The sequence below is a fragment of the Aythya marila genome, assembly GCF_965140915.1.
Source record: "Aythya marila genome assembly, chromosome: 3".
Taxonomy (NCBI): domain Eukaryota; kingdom Metazoa; phylum Chordata; class Aves; order Anseriformes; family Anatidae; genus Aythya; species Aythya marila.
Genome location: NC_139044.1, coordinates 51,263,227 through 51,289,715, shown reverse-complemented (window position 1 = coordinate 51,289,715; position 26,489 = coordinate 51,263,227). Strand labels below are relative to the sequence as shown.

Sequence of the window (26,489 nt, the reverse complement as noted above, 5' to 3'; positions counted from 1 at the left end):
AGAGAAACTGGGCCGTTCTTGTCTTCCTCACAGGAGCTGGCTGCCACTGCACTCTACCTATGCTGTACAGAAACACTTTAGGCTCCTTCGGCGTGACTGGTACATGCACATGCGGGACTGGAGCAAGCTCCAGAAAAGCTTCCTTCCCCCAGGCAGAAAGAGGACATTTTCTTTCCTGTCAGAGAAGCAAAAGCTTTTCCTTTGTCTCAGAAGACATTGTTTTGGAAAATCAGAGCTGACTACATCATAATTCCATCCCCTTCTCCCAGTTTTTGAGTGATAAGACATGCACGATGCTGCTTGACACTGTGATATTTATAAGACAAAGTAGAGGTCAGATTTGCTGAATGGTTTCCAAATTCCAGTGAGGTTTATCACAAAGAGCCCCATGCACGGACCGAAGTGGCGTGACTGACAAGGCCAGGATTGTGGAGTCACTGAAAAGCCCAGCTTCCAGCCAGCACTGATGGGCCACATCACGTTCACTGGGGCACAACCTGCTGGAAAGCTTCAGCTATGTGGAGAATTTGGGGAGTTTTCACAGCGAAGTTTCTGGACAAGAAGCCCCATTGTGAGGAGCTCAGTTTCATGCTCCGAGGAGCAGTGCTGTCCTCCATCTGCATGCTCCTGCCTGGGCCTGGAGGGGAACAGCCCGGAGCTCAGCCCCCATGCAGCAGGCAGGCAGGGGGCTGCTGTCCTCGCTGGATGCCTCCAGTCTCCCTGGAAGAGAGGCACTGCCGGGCTCCACTTGCCAGCTTTCTGTCCCGAGAAGTGCGGGAAGAAAGGTTTTTCCCACAGCAAGTGCTGACAGGACTAGCATGGAGTTGTCCAAAGGAGATTTGGCAGAAATGCCCACCAGCTAGCTACAGTTAAGTAACTGGCTCCGTCTCCCTCTCTCCCCTCAGACACTGGCCTCCAGGGCTGCTGCTGACACCCAGAGCCTGTTCTTGTGTCTGAGGCCTGACGCTGCTGAGACTTCTTTGCACCCTGGTGCTCTCACCTGCCAGCGCATTTCAGCCTCCCGGCCCCAAGCCAGAGGGGACGGATTTGGCATTGCTAAGCCTCAGTTATTTCAACAGAGGCAGGCCATGACTAGCCCCAGTACTCAGAGCAGAAACGGGAGCAGGGGTGAAGCTGACACCTCCAGGGTGGGCTCAACCTCAACGTCTTTGCCCCAGTATCAAGGTTTAGACCAAGGCTCAGCAGCTCTCGCTCCTCCACAAAGCACTCAGAAAGAGGGGCTGGGGTGACATCCAGGCTCGTTCACTCTCCCTGAAGATGCTCCCAGAAGACACAGGCAAAGCTCCAACAACACGCACTGCCGAGGCACCATGGTAAGGCAGGGAGGAGTTGAGGGAAAGCACTGTGTCTGTCAGCTGAGAGGCACACGCCCTGCCTGGCAGCTGGAGAAGCTGTCTTGCCTGGGGGTACGTCACGCCAAACCAACTGCACAATGGGCAGAGTGGGAGCTGTCCTTTCGCTCTGTGCTGGTGTTGGTTGCTGAGCAGGAAGGCATCGCATCACGGTCTGGGCTTCTAGGCACTATTGGAAACAGAAGGAAAAATCAGTTTAGACTATGTATGCAAACAGATCTGATGACTTTTCAGGTAGGTATTCTTGCAAATGACTAAATCTGCAAGGTGTGACTTCATCTACCCATCTATCCTCATCTGTCCTCATCTAACCCATCTACTCATCTATCCTCAAGATCACCTTTGAAAAACACAAAGCTGATGTATAGCCTCTCCAGTTCTACGGGTGTCTGTTGTGTAACCAAGTAAGAATAGGAATTACCTGTTGTCCCCAAAGGACATAAAAGATCTGATGAATGGCTAAAAAGTCATTCCTATTTAGGCTGTTACCTGAAAAGTTGGGAAGTTTCAAGGAAAAGTTATGGGGAACAAAAAATTTTCACAGAACTTGTTTTGTCTTCTTATATCTAGGGCCAGTGTTAGAGCAGGAAAGAAGGGAAAAAGGGTTAAGACAATTGACTAAATTGTAATTGGTGTCTTCTTCACACCCCTCCTGTGCAATGTTGGGAATATCACTTACCCACTTGCAGTATCCGTTCCCAGTGTATGAAATGGGGATAACAGCACTTCTTTACCTCCACTGTGGATCAAAAGGATAAAGGTATTAATCATTTTCCAAGATGCTCAGACAATATTGTTAGTGCAGAAGTACCCTACGCAGACTGACTTTGGGAAATATAGCAAAGTCTGTGGTTTGTTCAAATGCAAAACAAATGGATAAGGTAAAAATAAGAAAGGCTTGCAGCTCTTCAGGGAGGCATGGGTGCCTCATTGTCACTTCTTCAGCAAATCTCTTCAGTGTGATCTTATGAATCTTGTCTTCTTTGGGGAATCAGGGAGGAGACCAGCAACTGTGTAGTTGGTCTCCCCTTCCTCCTTCCCTTCCTGAGTTTACTGCCACACAAGCTAGACTGCAGGTGCCCAAAGGAGAAATCCCCACGTGCCATGGGAAGCTGTGTTCTGGACTTTCCCTTGCATCTGGCACGGGCTGGAACAGCCTCTGTTTCTCTCCTGCACCTGATCTGGAGATGATCATGAGTTCAAAACTGGGAGATGCCATTGGCCTTTGCTATCTCCTGCACTGTCCTGGCATCTGAAAACTGCGGCAGCGGCTCCCTTTGTGGCACTGTACCTGAGTATTACGCAGCTTGCTAGCAGCAGTGCTGCACTGAGGAGCATTCAGTTCAGTCAGCTTATCCACAGCACTCAGCCTGGAGAAAAGTGTGCTGAAGGATCAAATCCTTGTCTCAGATCTGCTCCTGCACTTCAGAAACAGGTACAGGCTGCGTGCTCTGCCAAGTTTTTAGGTAGGGTAGCATGGGAAAAGCTGTGAGAGTGCTAATTAAATAGAAGCACGTATGAAGCAGCATTTTATTTTAAATCACGGTCTCAAGTTCTCCAGATGAGACAAAGACAAAACGAGAGTGAATTTGTGTAACACTTCAGCTGGATGCTCTGTGTAATCCTAGTGTTTAGACCACTGTACTTAACAGCGTTGCCTCCATGTACTCCTGCTTTTCACAGCCCTAATTCCCCCTTAATCTAGCAGATTTCTTTGCCGTTCTCCTTTCTGCCCATCTGATAGGAGGAAGGGAACTGAAGGATGGTGAAAGTCTGAATAAAACACACTCCTACCATGCCTCGCTGACACCAGTGTTATTACTTACCCTTACATGACAGCTAAATTCGTCCACAATCAGTTAAATGCAAAAACAGACTTGCATTCTTCCTTTATGTACTCAGAAAAGGAAATCCACATGTTTATATTCAAAATCCACATCCAAATATACCATTGGTGAGATCTTACCATTTTCCAGCATGTGAAAGGCCGAATACATGTTTGCAGAAAATCCTCCCCCCTTCCCACCCCACCGTTGCCCCCAGAGCAACCTTCCACCCTGCCTCCAGGCTCCCGAAATGTGGCAGCCCCACACACTCTGCCATGACACGACTGCTGTGGCATGCAGGGACAAACTGAAGAAAAGATACAAGCGTTTTTCAGTTGGAAGTGAGACATTAACAGCTGATTTATGCTGGCTGAGGAGCTGAGATGTAGCTTTCAACCTTCAGCACAAGATCCCTGCCATCTATGTCTAACCTTCTGCATTTTTTCCCCGGTGTCTGTCACCAAGTGGTCTTGTAGCACACTTCACCTCCGTGCACCTCAGCAGAGCCTAATTCTGCAAACACTCCCTTGGGACACTACACTGTAACAACAGAAGTGGTCCCAGCAGTGCCAACACCACTGGGTGTGCATTTTCAAGCATCTCACCAGATGCTCTTCATTTTTTCACATGGAGTCTGTTTATAGAGGTCTATACATAACAAGGCTCAGTTCTTTTTTCTCGTCTTGGCTCATGCAAGCAGATTGATCAACACTGCTTTATATATTTGCTCAAATCTTTGCAGTAAAGGCTGAAACCTTAAAAAATAAAAAGAATGGTGCAGTATTGTATTACAGTCTAGTTGCCCTCAGAAATGTTGCTGCTGTCGTTTTAGGCTATGGTCTGCTGTCACAGATGTTCCCTTTCTTAAAATGGAGGAAAAGTTCAGAGCACCATTACCCTTAACTGGGAATTACAGAGCTTTATTTTTTAATAAGATGGGGAGCTCTATTCTCTGGCAGACCACGCATCTTCATTTAATAAAGAGGGTCTAAGTTGGCATGCAGTGTCATCTCCTTTATTAGTCAAAAAATGTACCTTTATATTGAATATTTGTCTTTATTACATCAAATATTGAAAGCAGGACAAGTTCAATGGCTGACATCCACAGATGTGCTCTCTGGTGTTTTAAATTTGTAATTTTCTTTTGTGTCTTTATGACACTATGTACCAGTGGTAATCATTTACAAATTGAAATACGTCAAATATACCATTGATTTCACATACCTTGAGTTCTGCTGAGCTACTTCTCTATGTGTAAGTAGAGAACACTTTAGATACTCTGATTTAGCCACACACCATCAGAACAATTTATGTGGAAGAGAGGTAAATTAAACAGGAACAAAAAAATGCACCATTTGTCACCATCATTGAAACTTAAAACTAAGATTTATTTTTTTTTTTTTCCAGAATGCTGCATTTTAACAATGGTTGATTCTTTAGTGTGAAAGCACTGATGTTTTGCTTACATTAGAACATTGCTTTGGACTTATGGAGCTTTTCAGCCTGGCCATCAAATACCATGTCTAGCAAAATGCTGTGTATGGGAACCAAGCTGTTTTCTTTCTACACAAAACTTCTTTCTACTTGAGCAGCCATAAAGCAGACTACACAAGGTATTTCGGGGAACTTACTGCATGTATCTCAGGTGAGCAAGATAATTCTGCTTTCCATCTCATACCTCCAGGCGGTTCTGGACGCAGAAAATAACCCAGGAACAACCTGCCCCAACCTCTCTGCTGAAGTTTGACCTTTAGATAATAAACTGTGCCGTATAAAATCCTGTTCCGCCTGGTGCCATTCCAACATGTCCCCGTAGCCAGTACACCCAGGCAAGAAAACTAGTGTAAGCAATTAGATTATAGTGCTATGAAGAAAAGTACAAGTTTTCTTTTTAAACATTGCTGGGCTGAAAAATATTTGTATGGCTTGTTTATCTTTCAGGAGATGGTAGTGAATAAGTTAAAGAATATTTCATCCCAAAACATACGCTGCTTTCATTGATAGCTAAACTAATGTACACATATGTTTTCTTATTTTCATAAATGTCAAGCACCCGCCTTTTTCCCCCACAAAGATTTACAAGTACATGCATGGCACTTCCTACAAAGCTGTCGTGGGCTAAAGGCTTAAAAACAATGTTGTTTTTTTCCTTGAATAAGAAATATTCATCAGACCAAAATATAATCATTTAAATCAACTTCTTCCTGAGAAACTTAGAATTTGGAATGTGCTGAAAAGTTTCAATAAATAAGTCAAAGATTAACCAGCTTAAAACGTACCTTTTAACAATTACGTAAAATATATTTAATGACAGACAAAAAAGCCGTAGGACCAGGAATCTTAGATGCTATGTGCCAGATAAATTTATGAAGTACCATTCGAGGAGGAGAGGCCAGGTTGATTGTTAAGAAAAATACAACAACGTTAAAACCTAGCAAGTAAATTGTTTAACAGTTTTTGTATTTAGGTTACAAGTAGTGATGGCTGAAGATACCATTAAATAAACAGATAAAAATAGACTTTACAGTAAGCGGCAGTGAACTTGCAGGAAGGGTGAATGTGTTAAGTGACTGATTATTCTGTTACAATGTTGGCAAAAAGGATTCAAACAGAACTTCTGAAAGGTGAGAATATTAATTTTCTTTCCAAAATATAACAATTCCACAGTGTGTAAACTAATCATTACTCTTTCAACGTAATTTCATAGAAACCACTTAAAATATACAATGCAGCAGATTCATATTTTAGCTAACATGTTAGTTGTTATCTGTGCCATGTTCAGCTTTCTTTAACGCACTCCCTCATGGCAGCGCATTGCTACCACCAACCTGGGATGTTAATCATGAGAACAGAGTCTTCTAGGTAGCATTTTCTGTAAATAAATGTCTTGTCTTAACACGATTACACTTCTTTATTCTTGTTCTCTATGTGTAGGTACGGTAAAGACTGACTGCTGATGAAGACAGGCCATAATGGGTATTGGCTCTCAGCAGGCTCACGGCCGAGGAAACCCTTGAAAAGCACATTCGAGCTTAGCCTGAGTTCATGTGCCTCGTCCATCACAAAATAACTTTTGCTGTTAGTTCAAACCGAAGGATTACCGTGGAGACAGCAGGCGTGCTGCTGAGACAGCCGCAGGATAGGAAGCCAATAGTGCCTGGCAGATGTTTGAGAGGGCACGAGCTGGACACAGGTGCTTTACTCCAGAAGTCTTACTGGGTGGGACTCATGATGCAGTTCTTCAGCTGTGCTCTGGGACAGGAATTTATTGCTATTATCCTCTACTGGTTTAGCTTCCTCTGGGCCTAAGGGTGCACAAGAGGCCAAGGCCTCATTGAGACCCCCAGCCCCCCCTGTTCTGCTGTGGAGCAGGGTGGCTCTGCCCATTGCGGTGTGCAGGTCTGTTGGTTCTGCACCTGCAGCCCAGGCAGATCATCACTGGGAACCCCGGGGACACCTACCTTAAAGACAACAGCCTGTTGCATATGGGAGCCATCCCCATTTCTCCTCTCAGCCAACCCTATTCCACTTCCCAGTGTTTGCTGGTAATACTTGTAGTGATCAGCCAGGGCAGGCTTGCACAGTGCCTCTCTCAACAATGCATCATTGAATTGGCTTTGGTTTTACAGAGCATAGCTTTTTCTTTTCGTTTTATCATTCTGAAGTATTTCAGCTAGGGAAGTGGAGTGTCTCCATATTGTTAATTTTACTTCTAGCCACACTAGTAGCAGATGTTTGCACTGGTGTGGCAGCTGCGCTGTGCTTCAGACACGAACAATTAAATTCTGCGATCACAGAAGCATTGCTTATGTTGAATCAGAGCTCCATACCCTTTTTTTTATTTTATTTTATTTTTTTTTTTATTGAGCAACTTTTTCTGCATCTCTACAAATACTCTCCCTGAACAGAAAAAACACACTGCACCTTTTCCACCAGAGTCTAATAGAAACGTACTCAGCTGCAAGGAACAAAACTGCAGTTTACATAACCCTGCCCCACAGACTCTTCATTCTTGCCATTCACTGACCTGGTAGCTTTTTCCGCTCTATGAACTAGAAGGGCTTACCAGAAACATCTAGTTCCTGTAACTTGCCTTATGACCAGCCGCATTAATTTGCCAGAATAGTAGACTTGCTCCTCCCACACTGAGCAATTCAGAAGCCATTATCTAACCCACTCTTGAGCCTGTTATCCTTGGACGTGCACACACGGCAAAGGCTCTGACTGCATCACTGGAATACCAGTGCTCTCTGGGCAGAGAGAGGCACTCTTCCCAAATGGCTCACTGCCTCCTCATTTCCGTAGTTAATGCCGCAGTATTATGCAATGAAGACTTGTTTCTGGAGAAAGAGAGAGATGAGAGTCTGTAAAATTCACCTTGAAATAGTGCCTAATCTGTTCTTTTATGTTTTGCAGATGCCCAGGGGACTGTTGTGTACTCCAAAAGTTATTTTGTGATAGACAGTAGATACTTCTCTCTTGAAATATGCTATAGCAAGGAATCTATGGAGCCAGCACAGTACAGTAACATCAAACCCACAAAACCAGGCACCTCCCGATTGCCCCAACATGTGGGACTGCTCTGTTTCGTTCTGTTTTAAATGCTGCTGCGCATTAACTCAGTTCCTTAAAGAATTACTTTTAATAATAATTAAAAAATCTTAACAAAGCTGGAGGGGTAACCAGAAGAGAAAGGATAGCTCTTCCATCCATCACCTTTTATAGATATCCTCTAGCCACTTTTCATCATCTTCTTCCTCATCGTCTATGGGTTCCTCTGTTTCCAGGGGAGAAGGGATGAAGAACTCGGGTCTGGGACGTGGTTTCCTGATAAGAGACTTCAGTCCAAACTTGCGCTTTAGCAGGTGGAACTGTTCTTTGACATAGTAATAAAACTCATATTCATATCTCATGCGTTGGTAGAGGATCTGTATTGCTTCTGGAGAGGGGACGGTCTTTTTCACTGTCACAGTCAGATTGCCAAGTTTCCTATGTTCTGTAAAGAAAATAAGCCACATGGTGGGTACTGATTAATGAGACCACCTAAACCTTTTTTTTTCATTAACATTAAAACTTGACTGTACTGCATTACTGGCACAAATGACCTCAATCTGCCTCCTTAATAACGTAACTACTCTTAGTGATTTGAAGTTAGACTTGCATGTTTAAACATGGCTAGTTCGCGCACAGCATTTGGCATTGCAGATAGTCGCTGAGGATCTTAACAGGCAATGGTTATCTGCAAATACAAATCAGGTCACACCAATTATGAGCACAAACTACATTTAGGGAAACACACATAGTACCTAATTGTGCACTAATCTTGCCTAGCTTTGGAGATTTTTGCTGATGCATGTGAAATATATATCCAACACACAGCTGAGCTGAACTAATCATTTACTTCCTATGTGGCACAGTATGCCGTGCTGCAGTTGTGCTTTATGACTGTTCAGACCTAAGCGGATATGTATCCGTCTGAATCCATCTCAGGCTAGCACTGTTGCATCAACAGATGACACCCCAAGACTGAATGCGCCTGTTGACTTTGTCATCTTGATGCACATATTAATTACACTAGTACATCTTCCTATCATGTCCTGGGACTGGAAGATTTCAGTACGTTTCTCTTCACCTGATAACTTTTGCATTGGTCAACCGAAATAAAACACAATTATTGCTGATAAAGATTTAGCAAAAGCACTGTATTGCCTCTCTCTTTGCCTCCTCTCTCAATAGATTATTTTACCACTAGAGATTAATTTATTTGAATAAGGTGCAAAGTAAACCACTTCAAGCATCCATTTTGCTGTTTTCTACCAGATGGCAACAAACTGCTGGACTATCCCAAGTATATTCTTCTTCTCCAATACAGAAATGTAACTGAAGGTCAACCACGAAAAGAGCAGAACAATAACCTCTGGGAGTACTGACCCCCCTACTACAACTGTCTTAAGAAGAAGTGGAGATGAATGTTACAGTGATGAAGCAGTAGCCTCTGTCATTAATCAGTTTTTCTGAAAACACAGTGCTCCAATCCAGCAAAGTTCGTGTGTTACTTTTATATAAAGTGACACCCATGGAAATGATCCTAATAGCCTTAAAATACCCCTTGGTCCAGACTAGGCAAGATGAATGGGACTTGCCATGTAAGCAAAGAGTAAGACAGCAAGACTCAAGACAGCAAGTGCTGCTGGGCTGGAAATTCTCCTATTCATTTGGTTTTATTATGTGAACACATCTGGTGCAGAAGAAAAAAAATGTATCTGAAAGAGGTATTTTCCCTCTCATTTTTGCTTACCAATTATAGTACAGCAATTTGTAATGGATATCATACAAAAAGAGAACAGGTTGACTAGTCTACCAAACTTAATGTGGTTATAAATCACAAAAAAATGATTTAAACATTGATTTTATTTTGCATTTGTACTTTTAATTCCTTCTCTAAAGCAATAATGGTTTTCATTATTTAGTGACAATTAAAACATGCTGTTCTGTTACTAAATGGAGCTTTTACACCAAACTTCATAATTTTTGGCACTGAGATGTCTTTACTCATATATCTAAATAATTAAACAGCTTAGTGTACAGAGTTTTTGTTCTTTAATTACAACAGTACCGGTGACATGCTGTATACTTACTGACTGTTCACAGTTTGTCAATTTGTATAGTTTTAGTTAGGAGTAAAACTATTAAAATGCATAGAAGTTGACTTTAAAAACAATCAGAGGGGTGATCTTTAATATGCTGTCTAGATAAGAAAAAGCGTAAAGGAAGGCTCATGAAATATTTGCATTTAAAACTGGCATTAGCGTAAAAAGCTAATGAATGGGGTCAAGAACTTATTCTCTTCTACACTGCCTACATCCATAGACTGAAATAGACTAACAAAGGTCTCATGTTTTTAAATTTTTAATTATTCGTTCATGTTGTCATTGATGGGCATTAGACAAATGCGCTCAAGGAAGGACACTGTACTCAGCCTGTCCTTGGGTAAGAAAGAAAGCAAGAGCTGTCTTCTTATGATGATTTAGCACTTCAAAAAATTCCTCATTCTGGTGCTTAGTTGGTAGCTTCCATCAGCTTTGCAGTCTGGTTTTCTTTACAAACTCAGCAGCAAATATACACTACTAAATATTTCATTTATTAAGTTCAAGCCTTTATACTGCTTGCCAACTGCATTTTTATTTTACGTAGGTTATTTCTGTTACAGAAAACACCATTTACATCGCTGGAGAAAGCTCTTTATTTATACGGTCCCTCCAGGACTCTAACTGGGAAAAGCCACTTCTTAAGGCACCAGCTCCCTTTGGTGGCTGCTCCTTCCAGCAGAGAGAGGCACTTGTGTTCGGCCCAGGAGTGCTGCCAATGATGACAAGGTGAAAAGAGCTGGGCTGTTTTCTTGGGGGGGGAGCAGCACAGGGTGGGACCAGCCAAAGGGTGGCTTACTGGTGCTGTGCCAGGCCAGGAGCAGCCCGCCAGCACCAGCTCGGCCAAAGAGCCAGGTGCTGCATGCCACCCTCGCAGGCAGGCACCGCCGGGGGAGAGCCAGCCAGCAGCTAAATACACTCAAGCTGAATTTGCCCGAGCTTTGCAATTGCAGTAAGCATGACATAGAGTATCTGGATGCGTGCAATTATTCTGTGCTCTATGAACGTACCTATGTGCATATATTGATATATACAGACAGAAATGCACATGCTCTGAAAGGAGAAATGTATATTCTCTGTCTCCTTTCAGTTTGCCTCTCAGTGTAACTATCAGTAACTGCAGCGCTTAAGTAGCTGTGAGATGCTGCTTGTTAGATAGGACTAGTTGGGACTTCAGGCTTAGCATTTTGATAAAACAAGTTTACTTTTTTTTTTTTTACACTTGAATTTTATTTAGACTGGTTTGTAATCTTAAATACACTTGAAAGGCTCTTTAATACAAATATGAATGAAATCACAGAACTGCCCCTTGAAGTCACCTTAACCACTTCTCATCGTATAAGCAAGATGGAAAAATTATGTAGATTTGGCTTAAAGCCAAAATAACAATCTGCATATGCTACATAAACCCAGCTGTCCCACCAAAGGACCCCATTTTATGACCTTTGAGACAGCTAACCATATGGAGGGCAACAAACTACACCATTTACTTTTTAGGGTTATTTTTTTAAACTGTGTTTGCTTTGGCGTTCTTTTAAATTACTAAAAAGAATGTACTATACAGTAACCAAACCTCCCAGTACTGCCTGCTCACGCCTTGAATTAACGTGGTGAAGACTAAATTGATACACAGATATGGGTGAAGAAAATTAAATTCTTCTGGGTTACCAGGTGATTAATATTTACTGTTACTTTCCCCACTTTCACTTCTCCTTTCTTCTCTTTTTAATTAAGAACTCTGACATTACTCACTGCAGTAATGCAGTAATCCAAACCGTAGGGGAAGGAGTTTTTTTTTTTTTTTTTTTTTTTACATTTTGTGGCTTGAAAAACCTTGGATTGCCATATTTAGACAAAATGATCCTAAAGACTACCTCCAAAGAGAATTTATGAGTTGTGCTTTCTACCACGAGGTGCGCACTCCCAAGCTTTGCTCCCAGCTAAGCAGAGCTGCGGGGAGCTGAGCGGCCTCAGGGGCCAGGCCAGGCCATGCACACCAGGCCTGGGCCAGCTGTGGGTAAGCAGAAGGTGGAAAAACGCTGCCCTGAGCTCTGCTGCTCCAGGACTGAGTGAACACGATGGTTGTCAAAGATAGAGCAAACTCATTTCCTGCAGCCACGCAGGGAGGCCCCCGTCTCGGCTGCACACAGCTGAACTGCAGCACATACCTACTTCTCCATGGTTTTAAATGGAAAGAAACGAGTGTCGCTGTGGTTGGGCATGACGTACAAACCACCGAGGGCCTCTGCTTGGTGTGCCACTCAAACGAGTGAAAAAAACGAGCCACTAAAACAGGACTCTGGTGGCTGTGTGAAGGGCAATCTCCCCTCAGAGTATTTAGCTGCAGCTCAGCTGAACATTTTCAGGCACCACTTTTTCAGACTTTAAATTTTTGCTGAGCTCTCGAAGGGCATCAGGGAAATGATGTTTTTGCGAAAGCAGAGGAAATACCTCTGTTTGGTCTTTCCCTCGGGCAGGGCCTGTTCCTGGGCCAGGTGGAGGAGGCAGGCAGCGGCCCATGGCCACACCGAGCTGGGGTGGTGCAGACCTCTCCGAGTCACCAGCTGAGGTGATGGGTACTAAAACGGGAAGCTGATGAAAAAATAGGCAACAATTTGTCCCACAGCATCTACTAGCTCTGTCTGAAATACACCAAGTCCCTCTTATTAACCTCCTTATTGCTTGTATGCACCGGGGGTCATACCAGAAACAGAAGTTAGCTCTCTTCCTCTCAGTTAATCTCATTAACAAGATAAGGTGTAAAATTTAACAACATTTAGATAAAGATTAAACATTTGTGTGTGTACCGAAGACAGTTACACTAAGCTCACTAGCAATACTTGCTTTGTTTCAGTATTTTTATCTTAATTGCTGTGTTTCCTTCATGGCATGAGACAATTCCCAGCTCCAGAGGATTAGAAAGAAAACTCTACCACATTGGCACACAGTAATGGCCCATCTCTTAATTGTCAGATACGTATCTCTGTGAAAAGACAGCTATCTGGAGGTATGGAAACACCCCAAACTTCAGACATCTCTGGTCCTAGGCAAATCTGATGTCCTTATTATCAAGCAGGGATCATGGGAGCAAATACACCAGATTGTAATTAGTTCAGACACTGCAAATTGACTGTCTATGAGAGCGTCTGAACCAGGTGGGACATCACAGCAGTTCTGTTTCTACTTTGTTACCACTACAATGTATAAGGAAACCTCAGGGAAGAATAATATCACTGTTAACCTAACATAATTTCATAATTTTATTAACAGTAACATGGACAAACTGCAGGGAGCTCAGAGAATGATAACCTAGCAGAGAAAAATGGAGGAATGCCAAAAAAGAGATTAGCCAGGAACGGCTCACAGAGGCATTCTGAAAGACACATAATCAAACAATTACTAAAGCTGAAGGATATAAACACCAAGGAGGCAAGGGACAAAACCAGAACAAGGAGGAAAGAGGAAAGGGAAGGAGGAGGGAGAAAGGAAAATAAAAGGGAAAGGAAATATTAATCATAAATGTATGAAATACATCAGTAAGGCTCAAATCAACAAAAGAAATATCTTCCCGTTGTATGCATGTAACACATATTAGGAATATATTGCAGAGATAAACACTGCACTGGCCTGGCCATGGACTGGACAAAGTAACAGTGGTATGTATCCAACAGTGCTCTGTAATACCGCTTAAGCTATCAAAGGCATCATATCACTATTACAAAACACTTGCGTTACAGCACATTCAACAACACAAATATCTATCTTTCTCCATACTTTCTAAACAGACACCACTCTTTGAGGTCTCTTCTCCAGCTAGAAAGTATTTACATGTGTCATGAAGTCTCCAACTCTCCTCTTGGAAACTTTTCACAGTATTATGCTCATGTCTCTACCCGTTCAAAGCTGTGGATACAACAATGTGCATTTCCAGCTGACACCTCAGCTGACTCTCCTGTATGCTCTGCCTGTGGTGCCGCCCAAGCCTGGAAACGTGCTGTATCTCACACACAATCAGATAACAAATCTCAACAGGATCTTCTAAGAGACTCCTTTTCTTTGGTTCAATTTATGCATTGCATTCCCAGTTAAGATAAGTTATCACACACACCAAAAAAAAAAAAAAAAAGTTGAAAATTAACCCCCATTGGTAGAGCGAAGAGGCAAATTCTTATGAGAATGTGGTCAGGTACTTTTACTGCTGTTTAGCAACTTTTGAGCTGAAACTAGACAGGGTTGGAGGTGCCAAAACCAAAGTCATCTGCAGAGGAAATGCCAGGATTCTCTAGTTCAAGCTGCTGAGAGAATTGCTAGGTTTGCAGTTCATATGAAATTCTGAATATATCTTTTATAGCTGTATAAGTATTACTGAATGAATCCAGTCAACCTGACAATCTGACAAAACCACAATTTAAAAATAGTTTCTTACAGATGATCACTTGTGAACACTGTTACATAGTAGGTTAGGCAGATACTACCAATATTAACTTTTTTTTTTTTTTTCAGAGAGAAGAGAAAGTTGGAGTGATCGAGACAAATTTCAGCTGTGTTCATGAGCAGGAAAAGCTACACCACAGATATGTAACACAGAAAATCTGCAAACAGAAATACAGCCTGAGACTTGAGCAACTTGAACGGGCATCTCGCCTTTGTGCTTCAAGTCACAGTAGACCGATATGTGTGATTTGTGTCCACAAAAAGGAAGCCTTGGAAGAGGCATGAAGAGCAAGCTTACAGTGTCTAAGTGGGATGGAGTGAGGTGGAGGTGTCTTTATTTCCATATATAGTATTGATGAGTGCAACTGGCATATAGCATTCAGCTTTGTAACCACATCCTAAATCAGACAGGATACGAAAAGAGCCTCGGAATGAATACCGGGGTTGGAAGGAGGACTTTAGAGAAAGAAGATACATTTGCTCTGTTCAGCTGACCAAAAAAAGATAGAGAGGTGACTTGTTTACAGCATCCACGTACTTTCATGGTAAGAAAACTACAGATTCTTGGTTGGAAGTTGAAGCCAGAGAAATATGAACTGGAAATAAAGCACAGTTTTTCAAGTGGTGAAGGTGATTAATCACTAGAAAAAAAAATAAAATCAGTTGATTAGCCCTTGGTATTTTGGTGTTTTTACATCAGAACTGGATAACTTAACCAATTCCAGTTACTGATCTCTCTGTAGGAGAAATTGTGTGGCTGGTAGCACAGAAAAAGCCAAGCTAAATGCTCCAGTGGTCCGTGTAAGACTTTTATAGCTGCAGATTTCAAAAGTCTTGCATGTCTCAGCTTCCAAGCCTGCAGCACCACTTCTGAAAGCCTTTTCTGAGTGCTTTTGAGACACCTAAGTGAATGTCATTTTAAGAACATTTTGAACACCTAATTTGCTACCATTTTCAGTTCTTGGCTGTTCAAAGCCCAGGGGTCACCACCCTGCAATATCAGGCCCTGGGGGACTGTGAAATAACAAACACTAGGTTAAAATAAAAGTTTGAGTACATGATCTTAAAAATTATTAATTCTAAGTGTTGCACCTTTCTAGTGCATACATATGACTGCTTATTGCTTTATATGAGAATAACTACTGAAATGAGAAACTAGAGCAAAAATGCTAACTAGAGCTAAAGTAATTGCCAATAAAAAAAATGCATTGCCAAGGTAAAACCACGACTGATATGGTATAATGGGGCTGGAAGATACGCAATACTGTATGCAAGTGGCTATTAAAATGGAGAAAAAAAAGAAGGTGCCAGTTCTCTTCTCCCTTGTGAGAAGGCTGCTGGTTCTAAGAAGATTTTCTCCTAACTGTGTCTGCACACAAGCAACTCAGAGCCCTGAAATTGCTTTATTTCTTATTATTAAAAGTTAAAGAAGGTCAAGAGAAAATTCTCTCTTTTCCCCTTAGGTTCTTTTGTGTATAATGAGCAACTGAAGGCGGCCAGGGGCTGAGGCACTAGTGAAGAAGGAAGAATGCTACAAGAGCAGAAACAACACACTGTTCCTTTCAAGTTCACCCCCTCCTGGCCCACAGCCTGACTGCCTTGGCCAGCCGCCAGGGTATTGGGACAAAGGCTTCCTCCTCTGGCCAAAACCGAGGAAAAGGGCCCGTTGTTTAACACAGGCAGACTTGTTTCAGCAAGAGCAAAAACTAAAAATAAGGGGAATTATATTAACTGAAAGTCCTGAGAGAGAAGAGAAATCCTAGTGTGGCTAATGCAATTCTCGCTCCATGCCTTTCCCATAGAGGGAACGTCTTGACTGTCTACCTCTCAGGCTAGAAGGGAAAGTGAAATGTCTCAACAGGGTTAAAGCCATAAGGCTGCTGAAACAAGAATGCATCTTTCTTCTTTCCAGGAAGCCCCAGGTGTCCCACTACGCCCCTCTATGCCTGCCCTAGTACGCTTATGTGAAGGACAAGCGTCCTCACTCATAAAAAGATAGCAGAAATTTCCTTGCTCCTAGCAGACCTTAAAGATTCTCCCAGATAAGGAAGGCAGGCATTTAGCTATCTAGGGAATTCACAATGACTGAAGCTCCTACTGGATTTCACAAAGCTGTTAAAACATAGTGAAGGTGGATTCACACCTGGGCTTGTTGCCATCTCATGGTCTGTGATGGAGAACATGGGACACTCAGGGTTCCCCACAGGCTGAGAGGTCTCCCTCCTCCCCAAAACCCCTGAGGGAGATGCTGTTGCAGAGGTTACGCAGAGATGTGGTGGCTATCCATGCCACCCTCAGCACCTCCTCTTCCAGAGCCCAGTCGCAGCCAAGGGCAGAAGACTTGAAAAGGGCAGAAAAAGCTCTAGGTCTGAAGCAACCCACTTGACTTTGAGCACTGAAGTGCTTGAGTGATGTCAGCTACTTCAGAGGTTGTATTACAGGATGTAATGTCTCAGTGAGCTCTTGCAGGAGACTTCCCCCAGCAATTATTCATGTGTCTGAGAGCTTTCGGAAGCAGGCCCCAACTCAAGAAGTGATTTTCATCTGCCTGGGTTAAAATAAATTAATACAGGACACTTTTCAGTGCTTAGATGCTGTTTGAGGACCATCAGGATTTAAACACGAATGTACTTGCTCTGTATTACAGGCAATAGATTTTCCTCCTGAAGTGGAGAAATGGCATTTTTGACACATACTTACAAGACCAAGGTCTTTCCTGGAGAAGGCCTCCGTGTACATCTGCACCAGCCAGTAGCAGAGACAGGCTCCGCTGCAGCACTTCTCATCTATCTTCAGATTTGTGTGATCTGTTCCAGCACACCTTGACTGTTTTTGTGTGTCAGCATGAGAGCAACCCATTGAGGAAACAGAGTTTGCTCAATGATCCCTTTTAATTCAACTCGCATTTCGCATTACTGTGCTGACAGGGGAAGAGATACATGGTCACATCGTCCTGCCATCCATCACCTTGTTTACAGGAAGTATATTCTCAGTAGCCTCAACTCGATTGCAGGATAAAGGAATTAGCTGAGTATTATGAAAACATGAATCAGAATGGGAGATTTAGATGGTATGAAAAGCCACTACTTCTGTACTTGATCCTGCAAATTGCCTTGAGTCTGTAGTATTTCAATCAGTAGTTTCGTTCCAGCATAAGAGAGACTGGCTAGTATCAAAGTTTCCAGGATGACTGCACTTTTTTGATTTAATGACAATACTAGCCCTGACATAATGACTACCATGCTTTAAGGCTATACTGCACAAAACTTTCCTTTGTGCCTAAGAAAACAGGAGAAAAATGACCTACTGTCTTCTTCTATTTCTGTATTTTTCTATTTCTATATTCTGTATGCACATGTAAACATTAACACCTCCAAATGAGTACAAAATGGGAGAGAAAACAGGAAGGATGTGACAGCAATTAACGAGAACCCTTCAAGAAAAATCAGTTTTGAGAAGGAGCTAGGCTACTGAGAAGAACCCTAGAGCTGCATCAAACCAGGCTTTTGTTGAAGAAGATTGCCATTTTCTACATTGCAATTTTCAAGACCGGTGAAACACAGGTCCCCAACATTGCTCACGAGGTATGCAATGTTAAGAGTTGAATCAAGATAAAGAGAAAACCTCGTGGTGGGTTGACCCCAGCCAGCAGCCAAGCACCAAAAGCCACTTGCTATCTCCCCCCACCATGGCCCCCACCATGGGATGAGGGAGAGAACAGGAAGAAAAAAAGGCAGAAAACTCCTGGGTTGAGATAAAAACAGTTCAATGGATGGATTAAAAAATAAAAATAAAAAAGTGATACAAAGGAAATCACTCAGCACCTCCCACAGCTAGACTAGTAGCTCACCTAGTCCCTAAGCAATAGCCAAAACCTCTCTTCTTCCTCCTCTACTGTTGTTATTGCTGAGCATGAAATTGCATGGTATGGACAATCCCTTTGACCAGTCTGGGTCAGTGGTCCTGTCTGTGTCCCCTCCCAAGCTCTTGCTCACCCCCAGCCTAGTGGCTGAGAGGGCAGAGTCAGGAAAAGAGGAGGTCTTGACCCTTACTGAGCTCTGTTCCACAACCACAACACAACATCGGTGTGTTATCAATGCTTTTAGCCACAAATCCAAAACACAGCACTACACAGGCTGTTATGTAGAAAGTTAACTTGAACCCAGACTGCCCCAGCACACCCACTGACACAGGGACATCAGTTCTCCTCAGGGAGTCAGCATCATGGGCCATGTCCTGTCATGGACTCAAACATGCATAAAAAAATGTCGGATATAACATGCATGAGAAAGCAGGAAAATTGCATTATCATCTTCTTTAAAAAAAAAGACATAATGGTAGCACTGGGCTTGAGAAGGCAGGATGACACAGGGTGTATGAGAATTGTTCTGAGTCACAACAGCTCTCTAACAGCTTTGCAAGGCTTGGTAGACAGAGCCAGGAGAGGTTCATAGGCTGTGAGGCAGCTCTGCCACATGCAGGCAGGGTCCTGCAGGGAGCCAGCATAGTCTTGCATGGCTGTGTAAAGCCTTTCTGAGAACATAGATCTTTTTCCCAGTCCCTCAATTCCAGTCGTTCTTCTGCATGGTTCCAAGGCAGTAACTTCAGTTGGGGTTATCTCTGACTTCATATTAGCACTTTGGCACTCATGTCACCACTTGGATTTTTTGTGTTTGGCTGGTCACTCCAACACAAGTTGAAAGGTTCACTTCACCCTGCACGTTTGGCAGCGTAGATAGGGCCACTATTCTGTACTTTCTTTGGAGGTCAAATTTTCAAATTTTCAGCAACTTGGGGCCACCTGAGTACTGGTAGCCCTGTCATCTTTGATGTTTCAAAACAAAGACATCACAAATTTTCGTTCGAGAGCAAAGCCAGAATAGCAGAGCTCAGCTCCTACAGGCTCCACAGGCTCTAGCATGAAAACTGCCAGGAGAAGAGATTTTATTCCCAGTTATCACATTGATGAGGTAGTTTTGACAAGTCCCTCTATGCCAAACAAATCAGAAAGTATAAATTAGAATGTTTTAGGCAAGACATAGATAAGACGAGAGAATGTATATATATGTAGAGAAATGAAAAGTGGGCGTAGGTTTTATGCCAAGATGTTAGAAGAAACAAGAGAAGACGGGAACAAGAGTTAGTTTGATAAAGATGTCCATGTGAATGCTTATACCTTTGTGCTTAGCTGCCAACGTGCATCTGCCATTATCGTTTACCTGATATTTACGTTTCCAGAGTAAAAGCGGCTGCTGTCAGGTGTGGGCAAACCTGTCACACCTTTCTCTAGGAAACTTAAAATACACATATAACTCACACACGTAACAGGCACAGTGGATAAGATGAAGTATCTACTCAGTCACTCTGCTGAGTATTGGAATGGTGGCCTGCCATTTCTCTTCCTACCAAAGCCATGCCACATCTCTGACCATCTTGATTGCTCCTGCTGTGTACTTGCTCTAATTCTGCTAGACACATTTTGACAGAGTGCGATTAAAGCTACAAATAATTAATGAGGTCTCAAGGAAAACGCTGCGATTTGTGGTTAAAAGCACGTACAACATAAATAATTTCAACATTTTTCATACGTAAGAGGCAGAAGCAAAGACATAGATTTAACATAGATTTGAAATAGTGCTTGTCCCGAAGCACAGGCTGAGAATACTTCTTTTACTTTAAGAACAAAGGCAGTTCAGTGCAAGAGGTTTCTTCAACTTCATTGGCTAATCCTAAAACCACGAGCAGCACCTACAAGTGAATTTAATTTATCTGGTAAAGTAACATAGAAAATGTTATTAAATATGGGAGTTAATAATTCAGTGCCCACTTTCAACAGATAATCCTCAAAATATTAATATTCTTTTTTTCTTTCTTAAAAAATAAGAAAAATTCCCATCCCTAGTGGATTCTGAATCTATGAAATCCAAGTCCTATTTGTTAAGCTTATCAGAAGAATAAATGCTTGGATTTTAATGAAGTTCTGTGGAAAACATATCGGAGAGGATGACACATTCAGGGTTTCCACAGTAACAGAAACAATAAAAAAAATAAAAAAAATCAAGGGAGCCTTGTAATGGCCCATTCAAACCCAAAGAGATTGTCTCTGGGAGACTTGGAGTGAGTTTACATGGAAGGGACACCTACTGTGTTGGATGTGCACATGCCCTTACACATGCCAAGAGGGCCATAAGGCCCACACTTTGACTCAGGCTCAGTTCTCCCTTGGACACCAAGGCATGTATAATCAGGTTAAAATCAGATTTGTTCTTAGTGTTGAGTATATGGTCCCAGAACTCTTCAAAACTCTCAAGTTTAGTGTTTAAACAAAGGCCAAGTTCTCCTATAAGCATTGGGGTTATGAAATTGCGCTTCTGAGGTCTTTTAAAAATATATTCCTCGCTGGTGTGGCCAGTGGCTATGGTCATCATTTTCTGAACAAACATGGTACCCAGGCACATCATATTCAGCTGACATTTCATCCATCTGCTTGCCACAGTGGCTGAAAATATTTCTGGCATATGCCTAGAGCATTTAATTTTGTTAAGTACATTTACTGAAGAAACTAAAATCCCTAAACTGAGCAAATACAGAGTCCCCATAAACTACATTTTTTTTTTTTTTTCATTTGCTCAGAGTAATAGTGGGAAATGAAAAACCACGAGGCTGAAGGAAGTGAAAGGACTATTTACGTAGCATGGGAAAAATTAAACTGAGTTTCAATGCTTTAAAGTGTCCACCATCTGTTTATCAAAATATGTTTGTTGTGCTTCTTTTGTCTTCAATTATCCAGCCTGTCTGCTCTGATTTATGGACACTGCACTAGATTCTTCCTTTGATTTTAATGGCAATCTGTGTAAGTTCTGCCTCCACTTTGAAATCAAAATGTTGGGTTGGCACTGCCAATTGCCAAAAAAATATACCAATGTATCGTGTGCTGTTTCTTCACAAAATTGCTCACACATATGTATACAGTATAAAAAGATGCATGGGGCTTGGAGTTTTTCCTTTTCTGTGCATGAGATGTGAAATGTCTATGCTCTACATTTTTATTTATGTTAAAATAAAACCTGTTGAACAAGTGGGATGTACACCAAGATGTGGTCTGGAAGGGTAACAGAAACAGACTGTAAATTAAATAGCTGAATTAAACAAGAATTCAAACCATTGATTTCTACAAGCAGCTTGCAAAAACATGCACCAAGGAAAATAATTGTCAGCGATTCAAAGCAGAACCTTTGGCTAAATAGTGAGTCTGCACTTAAAATAGGCTATATAATGTATTCTGCAACTGCAGAAAGTACTGGAGCTAGCAGGGGACCACATGCTATATTCTACCAGCAGCAGAAGGCAGTGCCAAGTAAATACTGAAATTCAATACACAAAAAAATATGCTTTGCAACTTCACTGTTGTTCTGGTGTTAGAAGTTCTAGATGAACTGGGCTGACATTTTGGTAAGCTGTTTGCAAAAGTTTGACAGGTTTTCTGCTATCATCCAGCAGCAGTGGCATAGCTGCACCAAACAGGCAAAGCTGCAATTTGTACCTGTTATTTTCAGCTAATAAGTGACAGGAATGATTGACTATGAAAAGGGTTTGCAGTCCCATAGGAGCTATTCTTGGTATATCAGGATGAGTATACTTGTATATCTGGATGGTATTCAGGATAATGCCTTTCTGTCAAGCTCTTGGACACCAACAGCACTCATCTTACCCTTTTCACCATGCAGACTGAAAAGAATCATTTGCCATTGGCAAATAAAACAAAATAATCTGAACAAGAGAAATCTGTCCATAAAGAAAAGCAGCTGGTTTAGCATAGAGAATCATGGGCTAAACTGAGTACCCCAAAATAGGAAAGACCACGACCTCTTCAAAGCGCTCTTTGGCATTCAGGATTCCCAGCTTATACCCTATCTCTACTGGTATTTAACTGGCACCACAGGCACCCAGAACTTACCACTACATCTGACTGGGCTAAATTCAGAAGGGGAATGCTTAAGATAAGAATTTGGAGAGAAAAACAAACAAATGAACAAAAACAAACAAACAACACCTGAAGGATCCACAAATCTTGAAACAATAACCCTAACAAAGACATAGAAATCACTATTACCTGACACCTTTATGGTGAAACTGGACAAACAATAGTCACTATGAACTAGGATTCAGTGCAGAAAAAATGATCGAGGTCTTTTCAAGCAGTGAAACATGAGCTATGGACAGGGCAAGACCAGAGACACACCTCACACGTGGTTGCATACAAAAAAAGCCATGGAGAGAACATAGAGCAGGCAGCTGGCAAAATTACTCCACTGCCAAACATCCAAGCAAGTTTGTTTGATCATTGCTTTCTGCCCCAGCTGATCCTGCCACACTTTACCCTCTTCAAGATCTCTTCAGTTTTACTATACAAACTCCTTCCTCAGATTTCCTGCCTTCTGCAGTTCATTCTCTAAGCATTCTTCTAGCAGCTGCTTTTGTCTCCACATAGGGGTTCCCAAGATTTTACTGCAGTAGATCTTTCTTTTCATCAATCTCCTTTGCTCTTGGCAAAGAAGTCCTGATCTTCTACTGCATTTCTTTGCCATACAGGGAATCAGGCCATATACTTTGCTCCTGAAAACACCACAGCAAAAAATATTACAAAAGATGCTAAGAAAACCAACCCAACCCAACCAACCAACCAAAAAAAACCCAAACACCCAGACATTTCCCCCCACCTCCCCAAAACAGCTCAAATAGCAGTCACATGCACATATTCATCTATTGGATAGGCAAGGAGAACACTAGTAAGGCATAGCATAAACTCTGTTTTTATAAGCATACCTCTTCCTTGCCCCTACAAACAATACTAAATGCAGGCTCCTTGACAGCATCCATCTGCACCCAACTTTATACAAATGTACAGCACAAGAGAGAAATATTCCTGCTTTAGGACTTCTGGCAGCCACTGAGGATATCAAACAACCTCCTGAAGAGATAAGTAGCTGTTCGTTTCTGTTCACTGACCACGTAGACTTCAGTTTCTCTTCATAAAGTACCTCACGCTACATAAAGTCAATACGCAGTGAAGTGAACCAGGTTTGGTAAGGGTCTGAAGACCCTCCAAAGATCAGTCATGGCTACTGTGAAAGTGGCACAGCACGTACAGTGACAGTGGGGAGTGGAAGATAACTTGAAAAATAAAAATAAGAAAACAAAGCCCTTCAAATTTTTTTCATTTCATATTTTCACTGAAATAATATTTATTGGTATTAAGGTTAAAACAGTTTTTGGTGAACATTTTCATTCAACATTTTGCATTAATTTGTTTTGGCTATGTTCTCGCTATTGTCATGTCCAATTTCCACTAGCTTTTAGGAGATTTATACTACATAGCAGCCATACATTAATCCCCCACTCTCAATCCACATGGCAGAAAAAGTGCATGCTCCTGCCCAAGCAGTAAACCTTGACACTCCCTAATGCCCTGAAAGCAATGGGAGCACAGTCCTGCAAAGCACAAGGACTTGTGCGTGCCCACACAAATCCTACAACAGCTACCAATTTAGTAAGGCATCATGCCCTTTATTCAAGTGACAGCCGTAACCTTATTTCCAATATACCTCAAGAGTTTCTGACATCAGCTGAAACTACTATTATGTATTTATTTTTTTTTAATTAATCCAATTTCAGAGACATTTTCCTAATGTTGTACTTGTGTTCCCAATAACCTATAACTTCTTCCTGGCTAGAAACAAAGAAAAATCCTCCCTACCCTCCTTTTTCCTAGGTGCAACAGTGCTTGTTATCCCTCTCCTCTTCTCCCTTTATTTCCAAGAGAAGCAAGAAGTCAAATAATGTAGCTGACTGTAAGTGAAGCAAAACAGTCAAACAGCAGGAGCAAAGAGATTGGGACAAGCATACAGACTTTGCTCTAAGCCCTGAATTTTCATGCTCTGTAACACCAAAGGTGCAATACTTGTTATGATTTACAAGTAGGTACACACATACATGTACTTAGAGCATGATATATCACACAATCACACAACAGATTCATGTACCTTCCAAAACACAACTGGGAGAAAAACTATGGAAAGGAACAGACCACTACCATTACCTATTCAACATTTTCACTACACAAAAAGTATGGACTCATACCACAAAAGATGTGGGATCGGGATACATCATTTTTCCATTGACCTAGCATAGCACAGGAAATAAGGTTCCTTTTTATGTCCGATACAGAGAGCTGAGTAATCCAATAGTTACAGGGAAGCCAGAACAGAGGAATCACGGAAAGCCATGGGGAAAGTAAATTGATTGTGGAGAGAGAATATTTCAGGGCCTGAGAACAGAGTGGGAGCACTGTGTCACAGACAACGGATGCTGCTGCAGGCTTTCAACAAGCAGCAAAGCAGGGAGGGATGGATAAATGCTTGAGTTTACTTGTTCTAACTGAGCAACTGCAGGAAGATGCCTATTTAAGGCACTGCCCCCTGGATAGCTCTTCTATTTCTCCTGAGTCTCCAATTATTATTTTTTTTTCTCTTCAATACCCTCATTTCCCCTGAGTATGCACTCATCAGCAACTTGCATTCCTCAGAAATCCTCCCACTAGCTGTCTGGAAAGACATTCATGCTAGAGGGCATAACACTCTTCTGACACGAAGATGCCTTTAAAACCACAAGTCATCTTCAGAAACCGAACTGCATGGAGGTGCACGAAGAATTCCTCCGAGACCTACTTTGGAGGCAAGTGAATTCAGCCAACTCACAAACATCAGCAGTAATTTCATTCAAGTAAGCATGTTTGGTATTCTGAAAGCCTTCCCCCAAACCACACACCTCTTTGCACGTGCACTTCTTTTAAAAGTATTTTCTTCTTGGCCTGTTTTTATGCTTACTTTTTGCCCTCAGCTTGTATGATAAAAATGTTTTCTGGGTGAGCCCTGGAGAACCGAGCAGACCAAACACTAATGCTCATATGGAATTTATTTAGAGGGGGGAAAAATCCCTTAAGTTGAGTACTTATGTTATTTTGAACTGGTTTTATATTTTATATGTACATAGTGGAGCTGGAATTTCAGGGCTGGCTTTTGTTTGCATTCATCATGAAACATTTGTTATATGAGCTGCTGCTACTGCTACCAAAACAGCTGCTGCTCACTGCTAGAAAACCAGAGCCCATCTCAACAGTTTCTTTCTTTCACTGGTAAATCTAGCTGGCAAAAGAGGCCCAGTGTTCCTACAGAAAAACTGCCTTTGTTTGGCTTCACTGTCATCCTCACCATCTTCTGCCTACCCTGAACATGGACTTGAAAGAGAACAGATAAATCAGAGCAAGAGCAGGTATGTACTGATGCTCCTGACATATCTGCAATTAAAGGCAGATCAGGACTACAGCTGCATGAGCTCTCTGGTCTGCAGCTAGGACAGCACCTCAGATATGAATGCCTTCCCTTCAGCTGCTCCTAGGATTTAGCCAGGATTCAGCCTTTCTGTCCTATGTCATCATTTTCTGCTATCCAGAAAAACTGAGCCATGGCTTGATCTACCTTCCAATAAAAACTTCATTGCCATAGAAATGCTGCTGTCCAGTGACTCAGGCGATCTGTAGGAGACTGCTTCTCTATGCAGAAAAAAACAAAACCCCCACCTACCTGACAATCTGTACACTTTCCTAATGACTTGGCCACAAACCAGGACCCAGCAGATGAGTGGACTGTAGTCCTGAGTGCTGAGGACAGACCTCCTGAACTACACATAAGCTGAATTTTAGTATGTTGCTTTCTTTGTTACAAGCACCACAACACTTAAGTGTTGTTCTTGCTGCTTCCTGGTGATTTCAAGTTGGCAGTGAGCACTCTAACCCCATTCTCATCTTTTTAAGAGAAAATTTATCCCAGACTTAAGCACAGTCCCTGCAGGACTCCACTGCTTCTTTAAAGTAAGGGGAGACTACCAGATAATTAATGCCTACCACTTTAGCCAATTCTATCTTTCAGGAGAACATTTTTTTTTTTTTTTATTTTCTCATAACTGGGTAACTTACTTTCCTTAAGAGCTTTTGGACAGATCCTGATGAAAATCAAATGTGCGCCATCTTATATCCATGTGCTTGCTGACTCCTTCAAGGAACTAGCTGATTTTTGAGGCCCTACAAAAGCCACATTTAATTTTCTCAACTGTCTACTAATCCCATTCTTTCTTATAATTCCCAGACATAC

General features: G+C 42.0%; 1 protein-coding gene across 4 annotated transcripts in view; it reads right to left on the bottom strand.

Annotated features, from left to right (window-relative positions):
- Nucleotides 1–213: 213 nt before the first annotated feature.
- The window catches only part of UST (uronyl 2-sulfotransferase), a gene marked incomplete at its 3' end in the record, with an annotated part of 164,715 nt that continues 138,439 nt past the window's right edge, over nucleotides 214–26,489 (bottom strand). The window contains exons 8-10 of one of the 4 annotated variants that reach the window (XM_082757635.1): nucleotides 7,916–8,195; nucleotides 2,053–2,112; nucleotides 214–1,542 (exon numbers count right to left, since the gene is read on the bottom strand). In XM_082757635.1, coding sequence (XP_082613761.1) covers nucleotides 1,536–1,542; nucleotides 2,053–2,112; nucleotides 7,916–8,195 — 347 coding nt within the window. Of the gene's footprint in view, nucleotides 1,543–2,048; nucleotides 2,113–4,170; nucleotides 8,196–26,489 lie in introns of those variants that run through there. The other 3 variants (XM_082757636.1, XM_082757637.1, XM_082757638.1) reach the window with 3 other exon arrangements.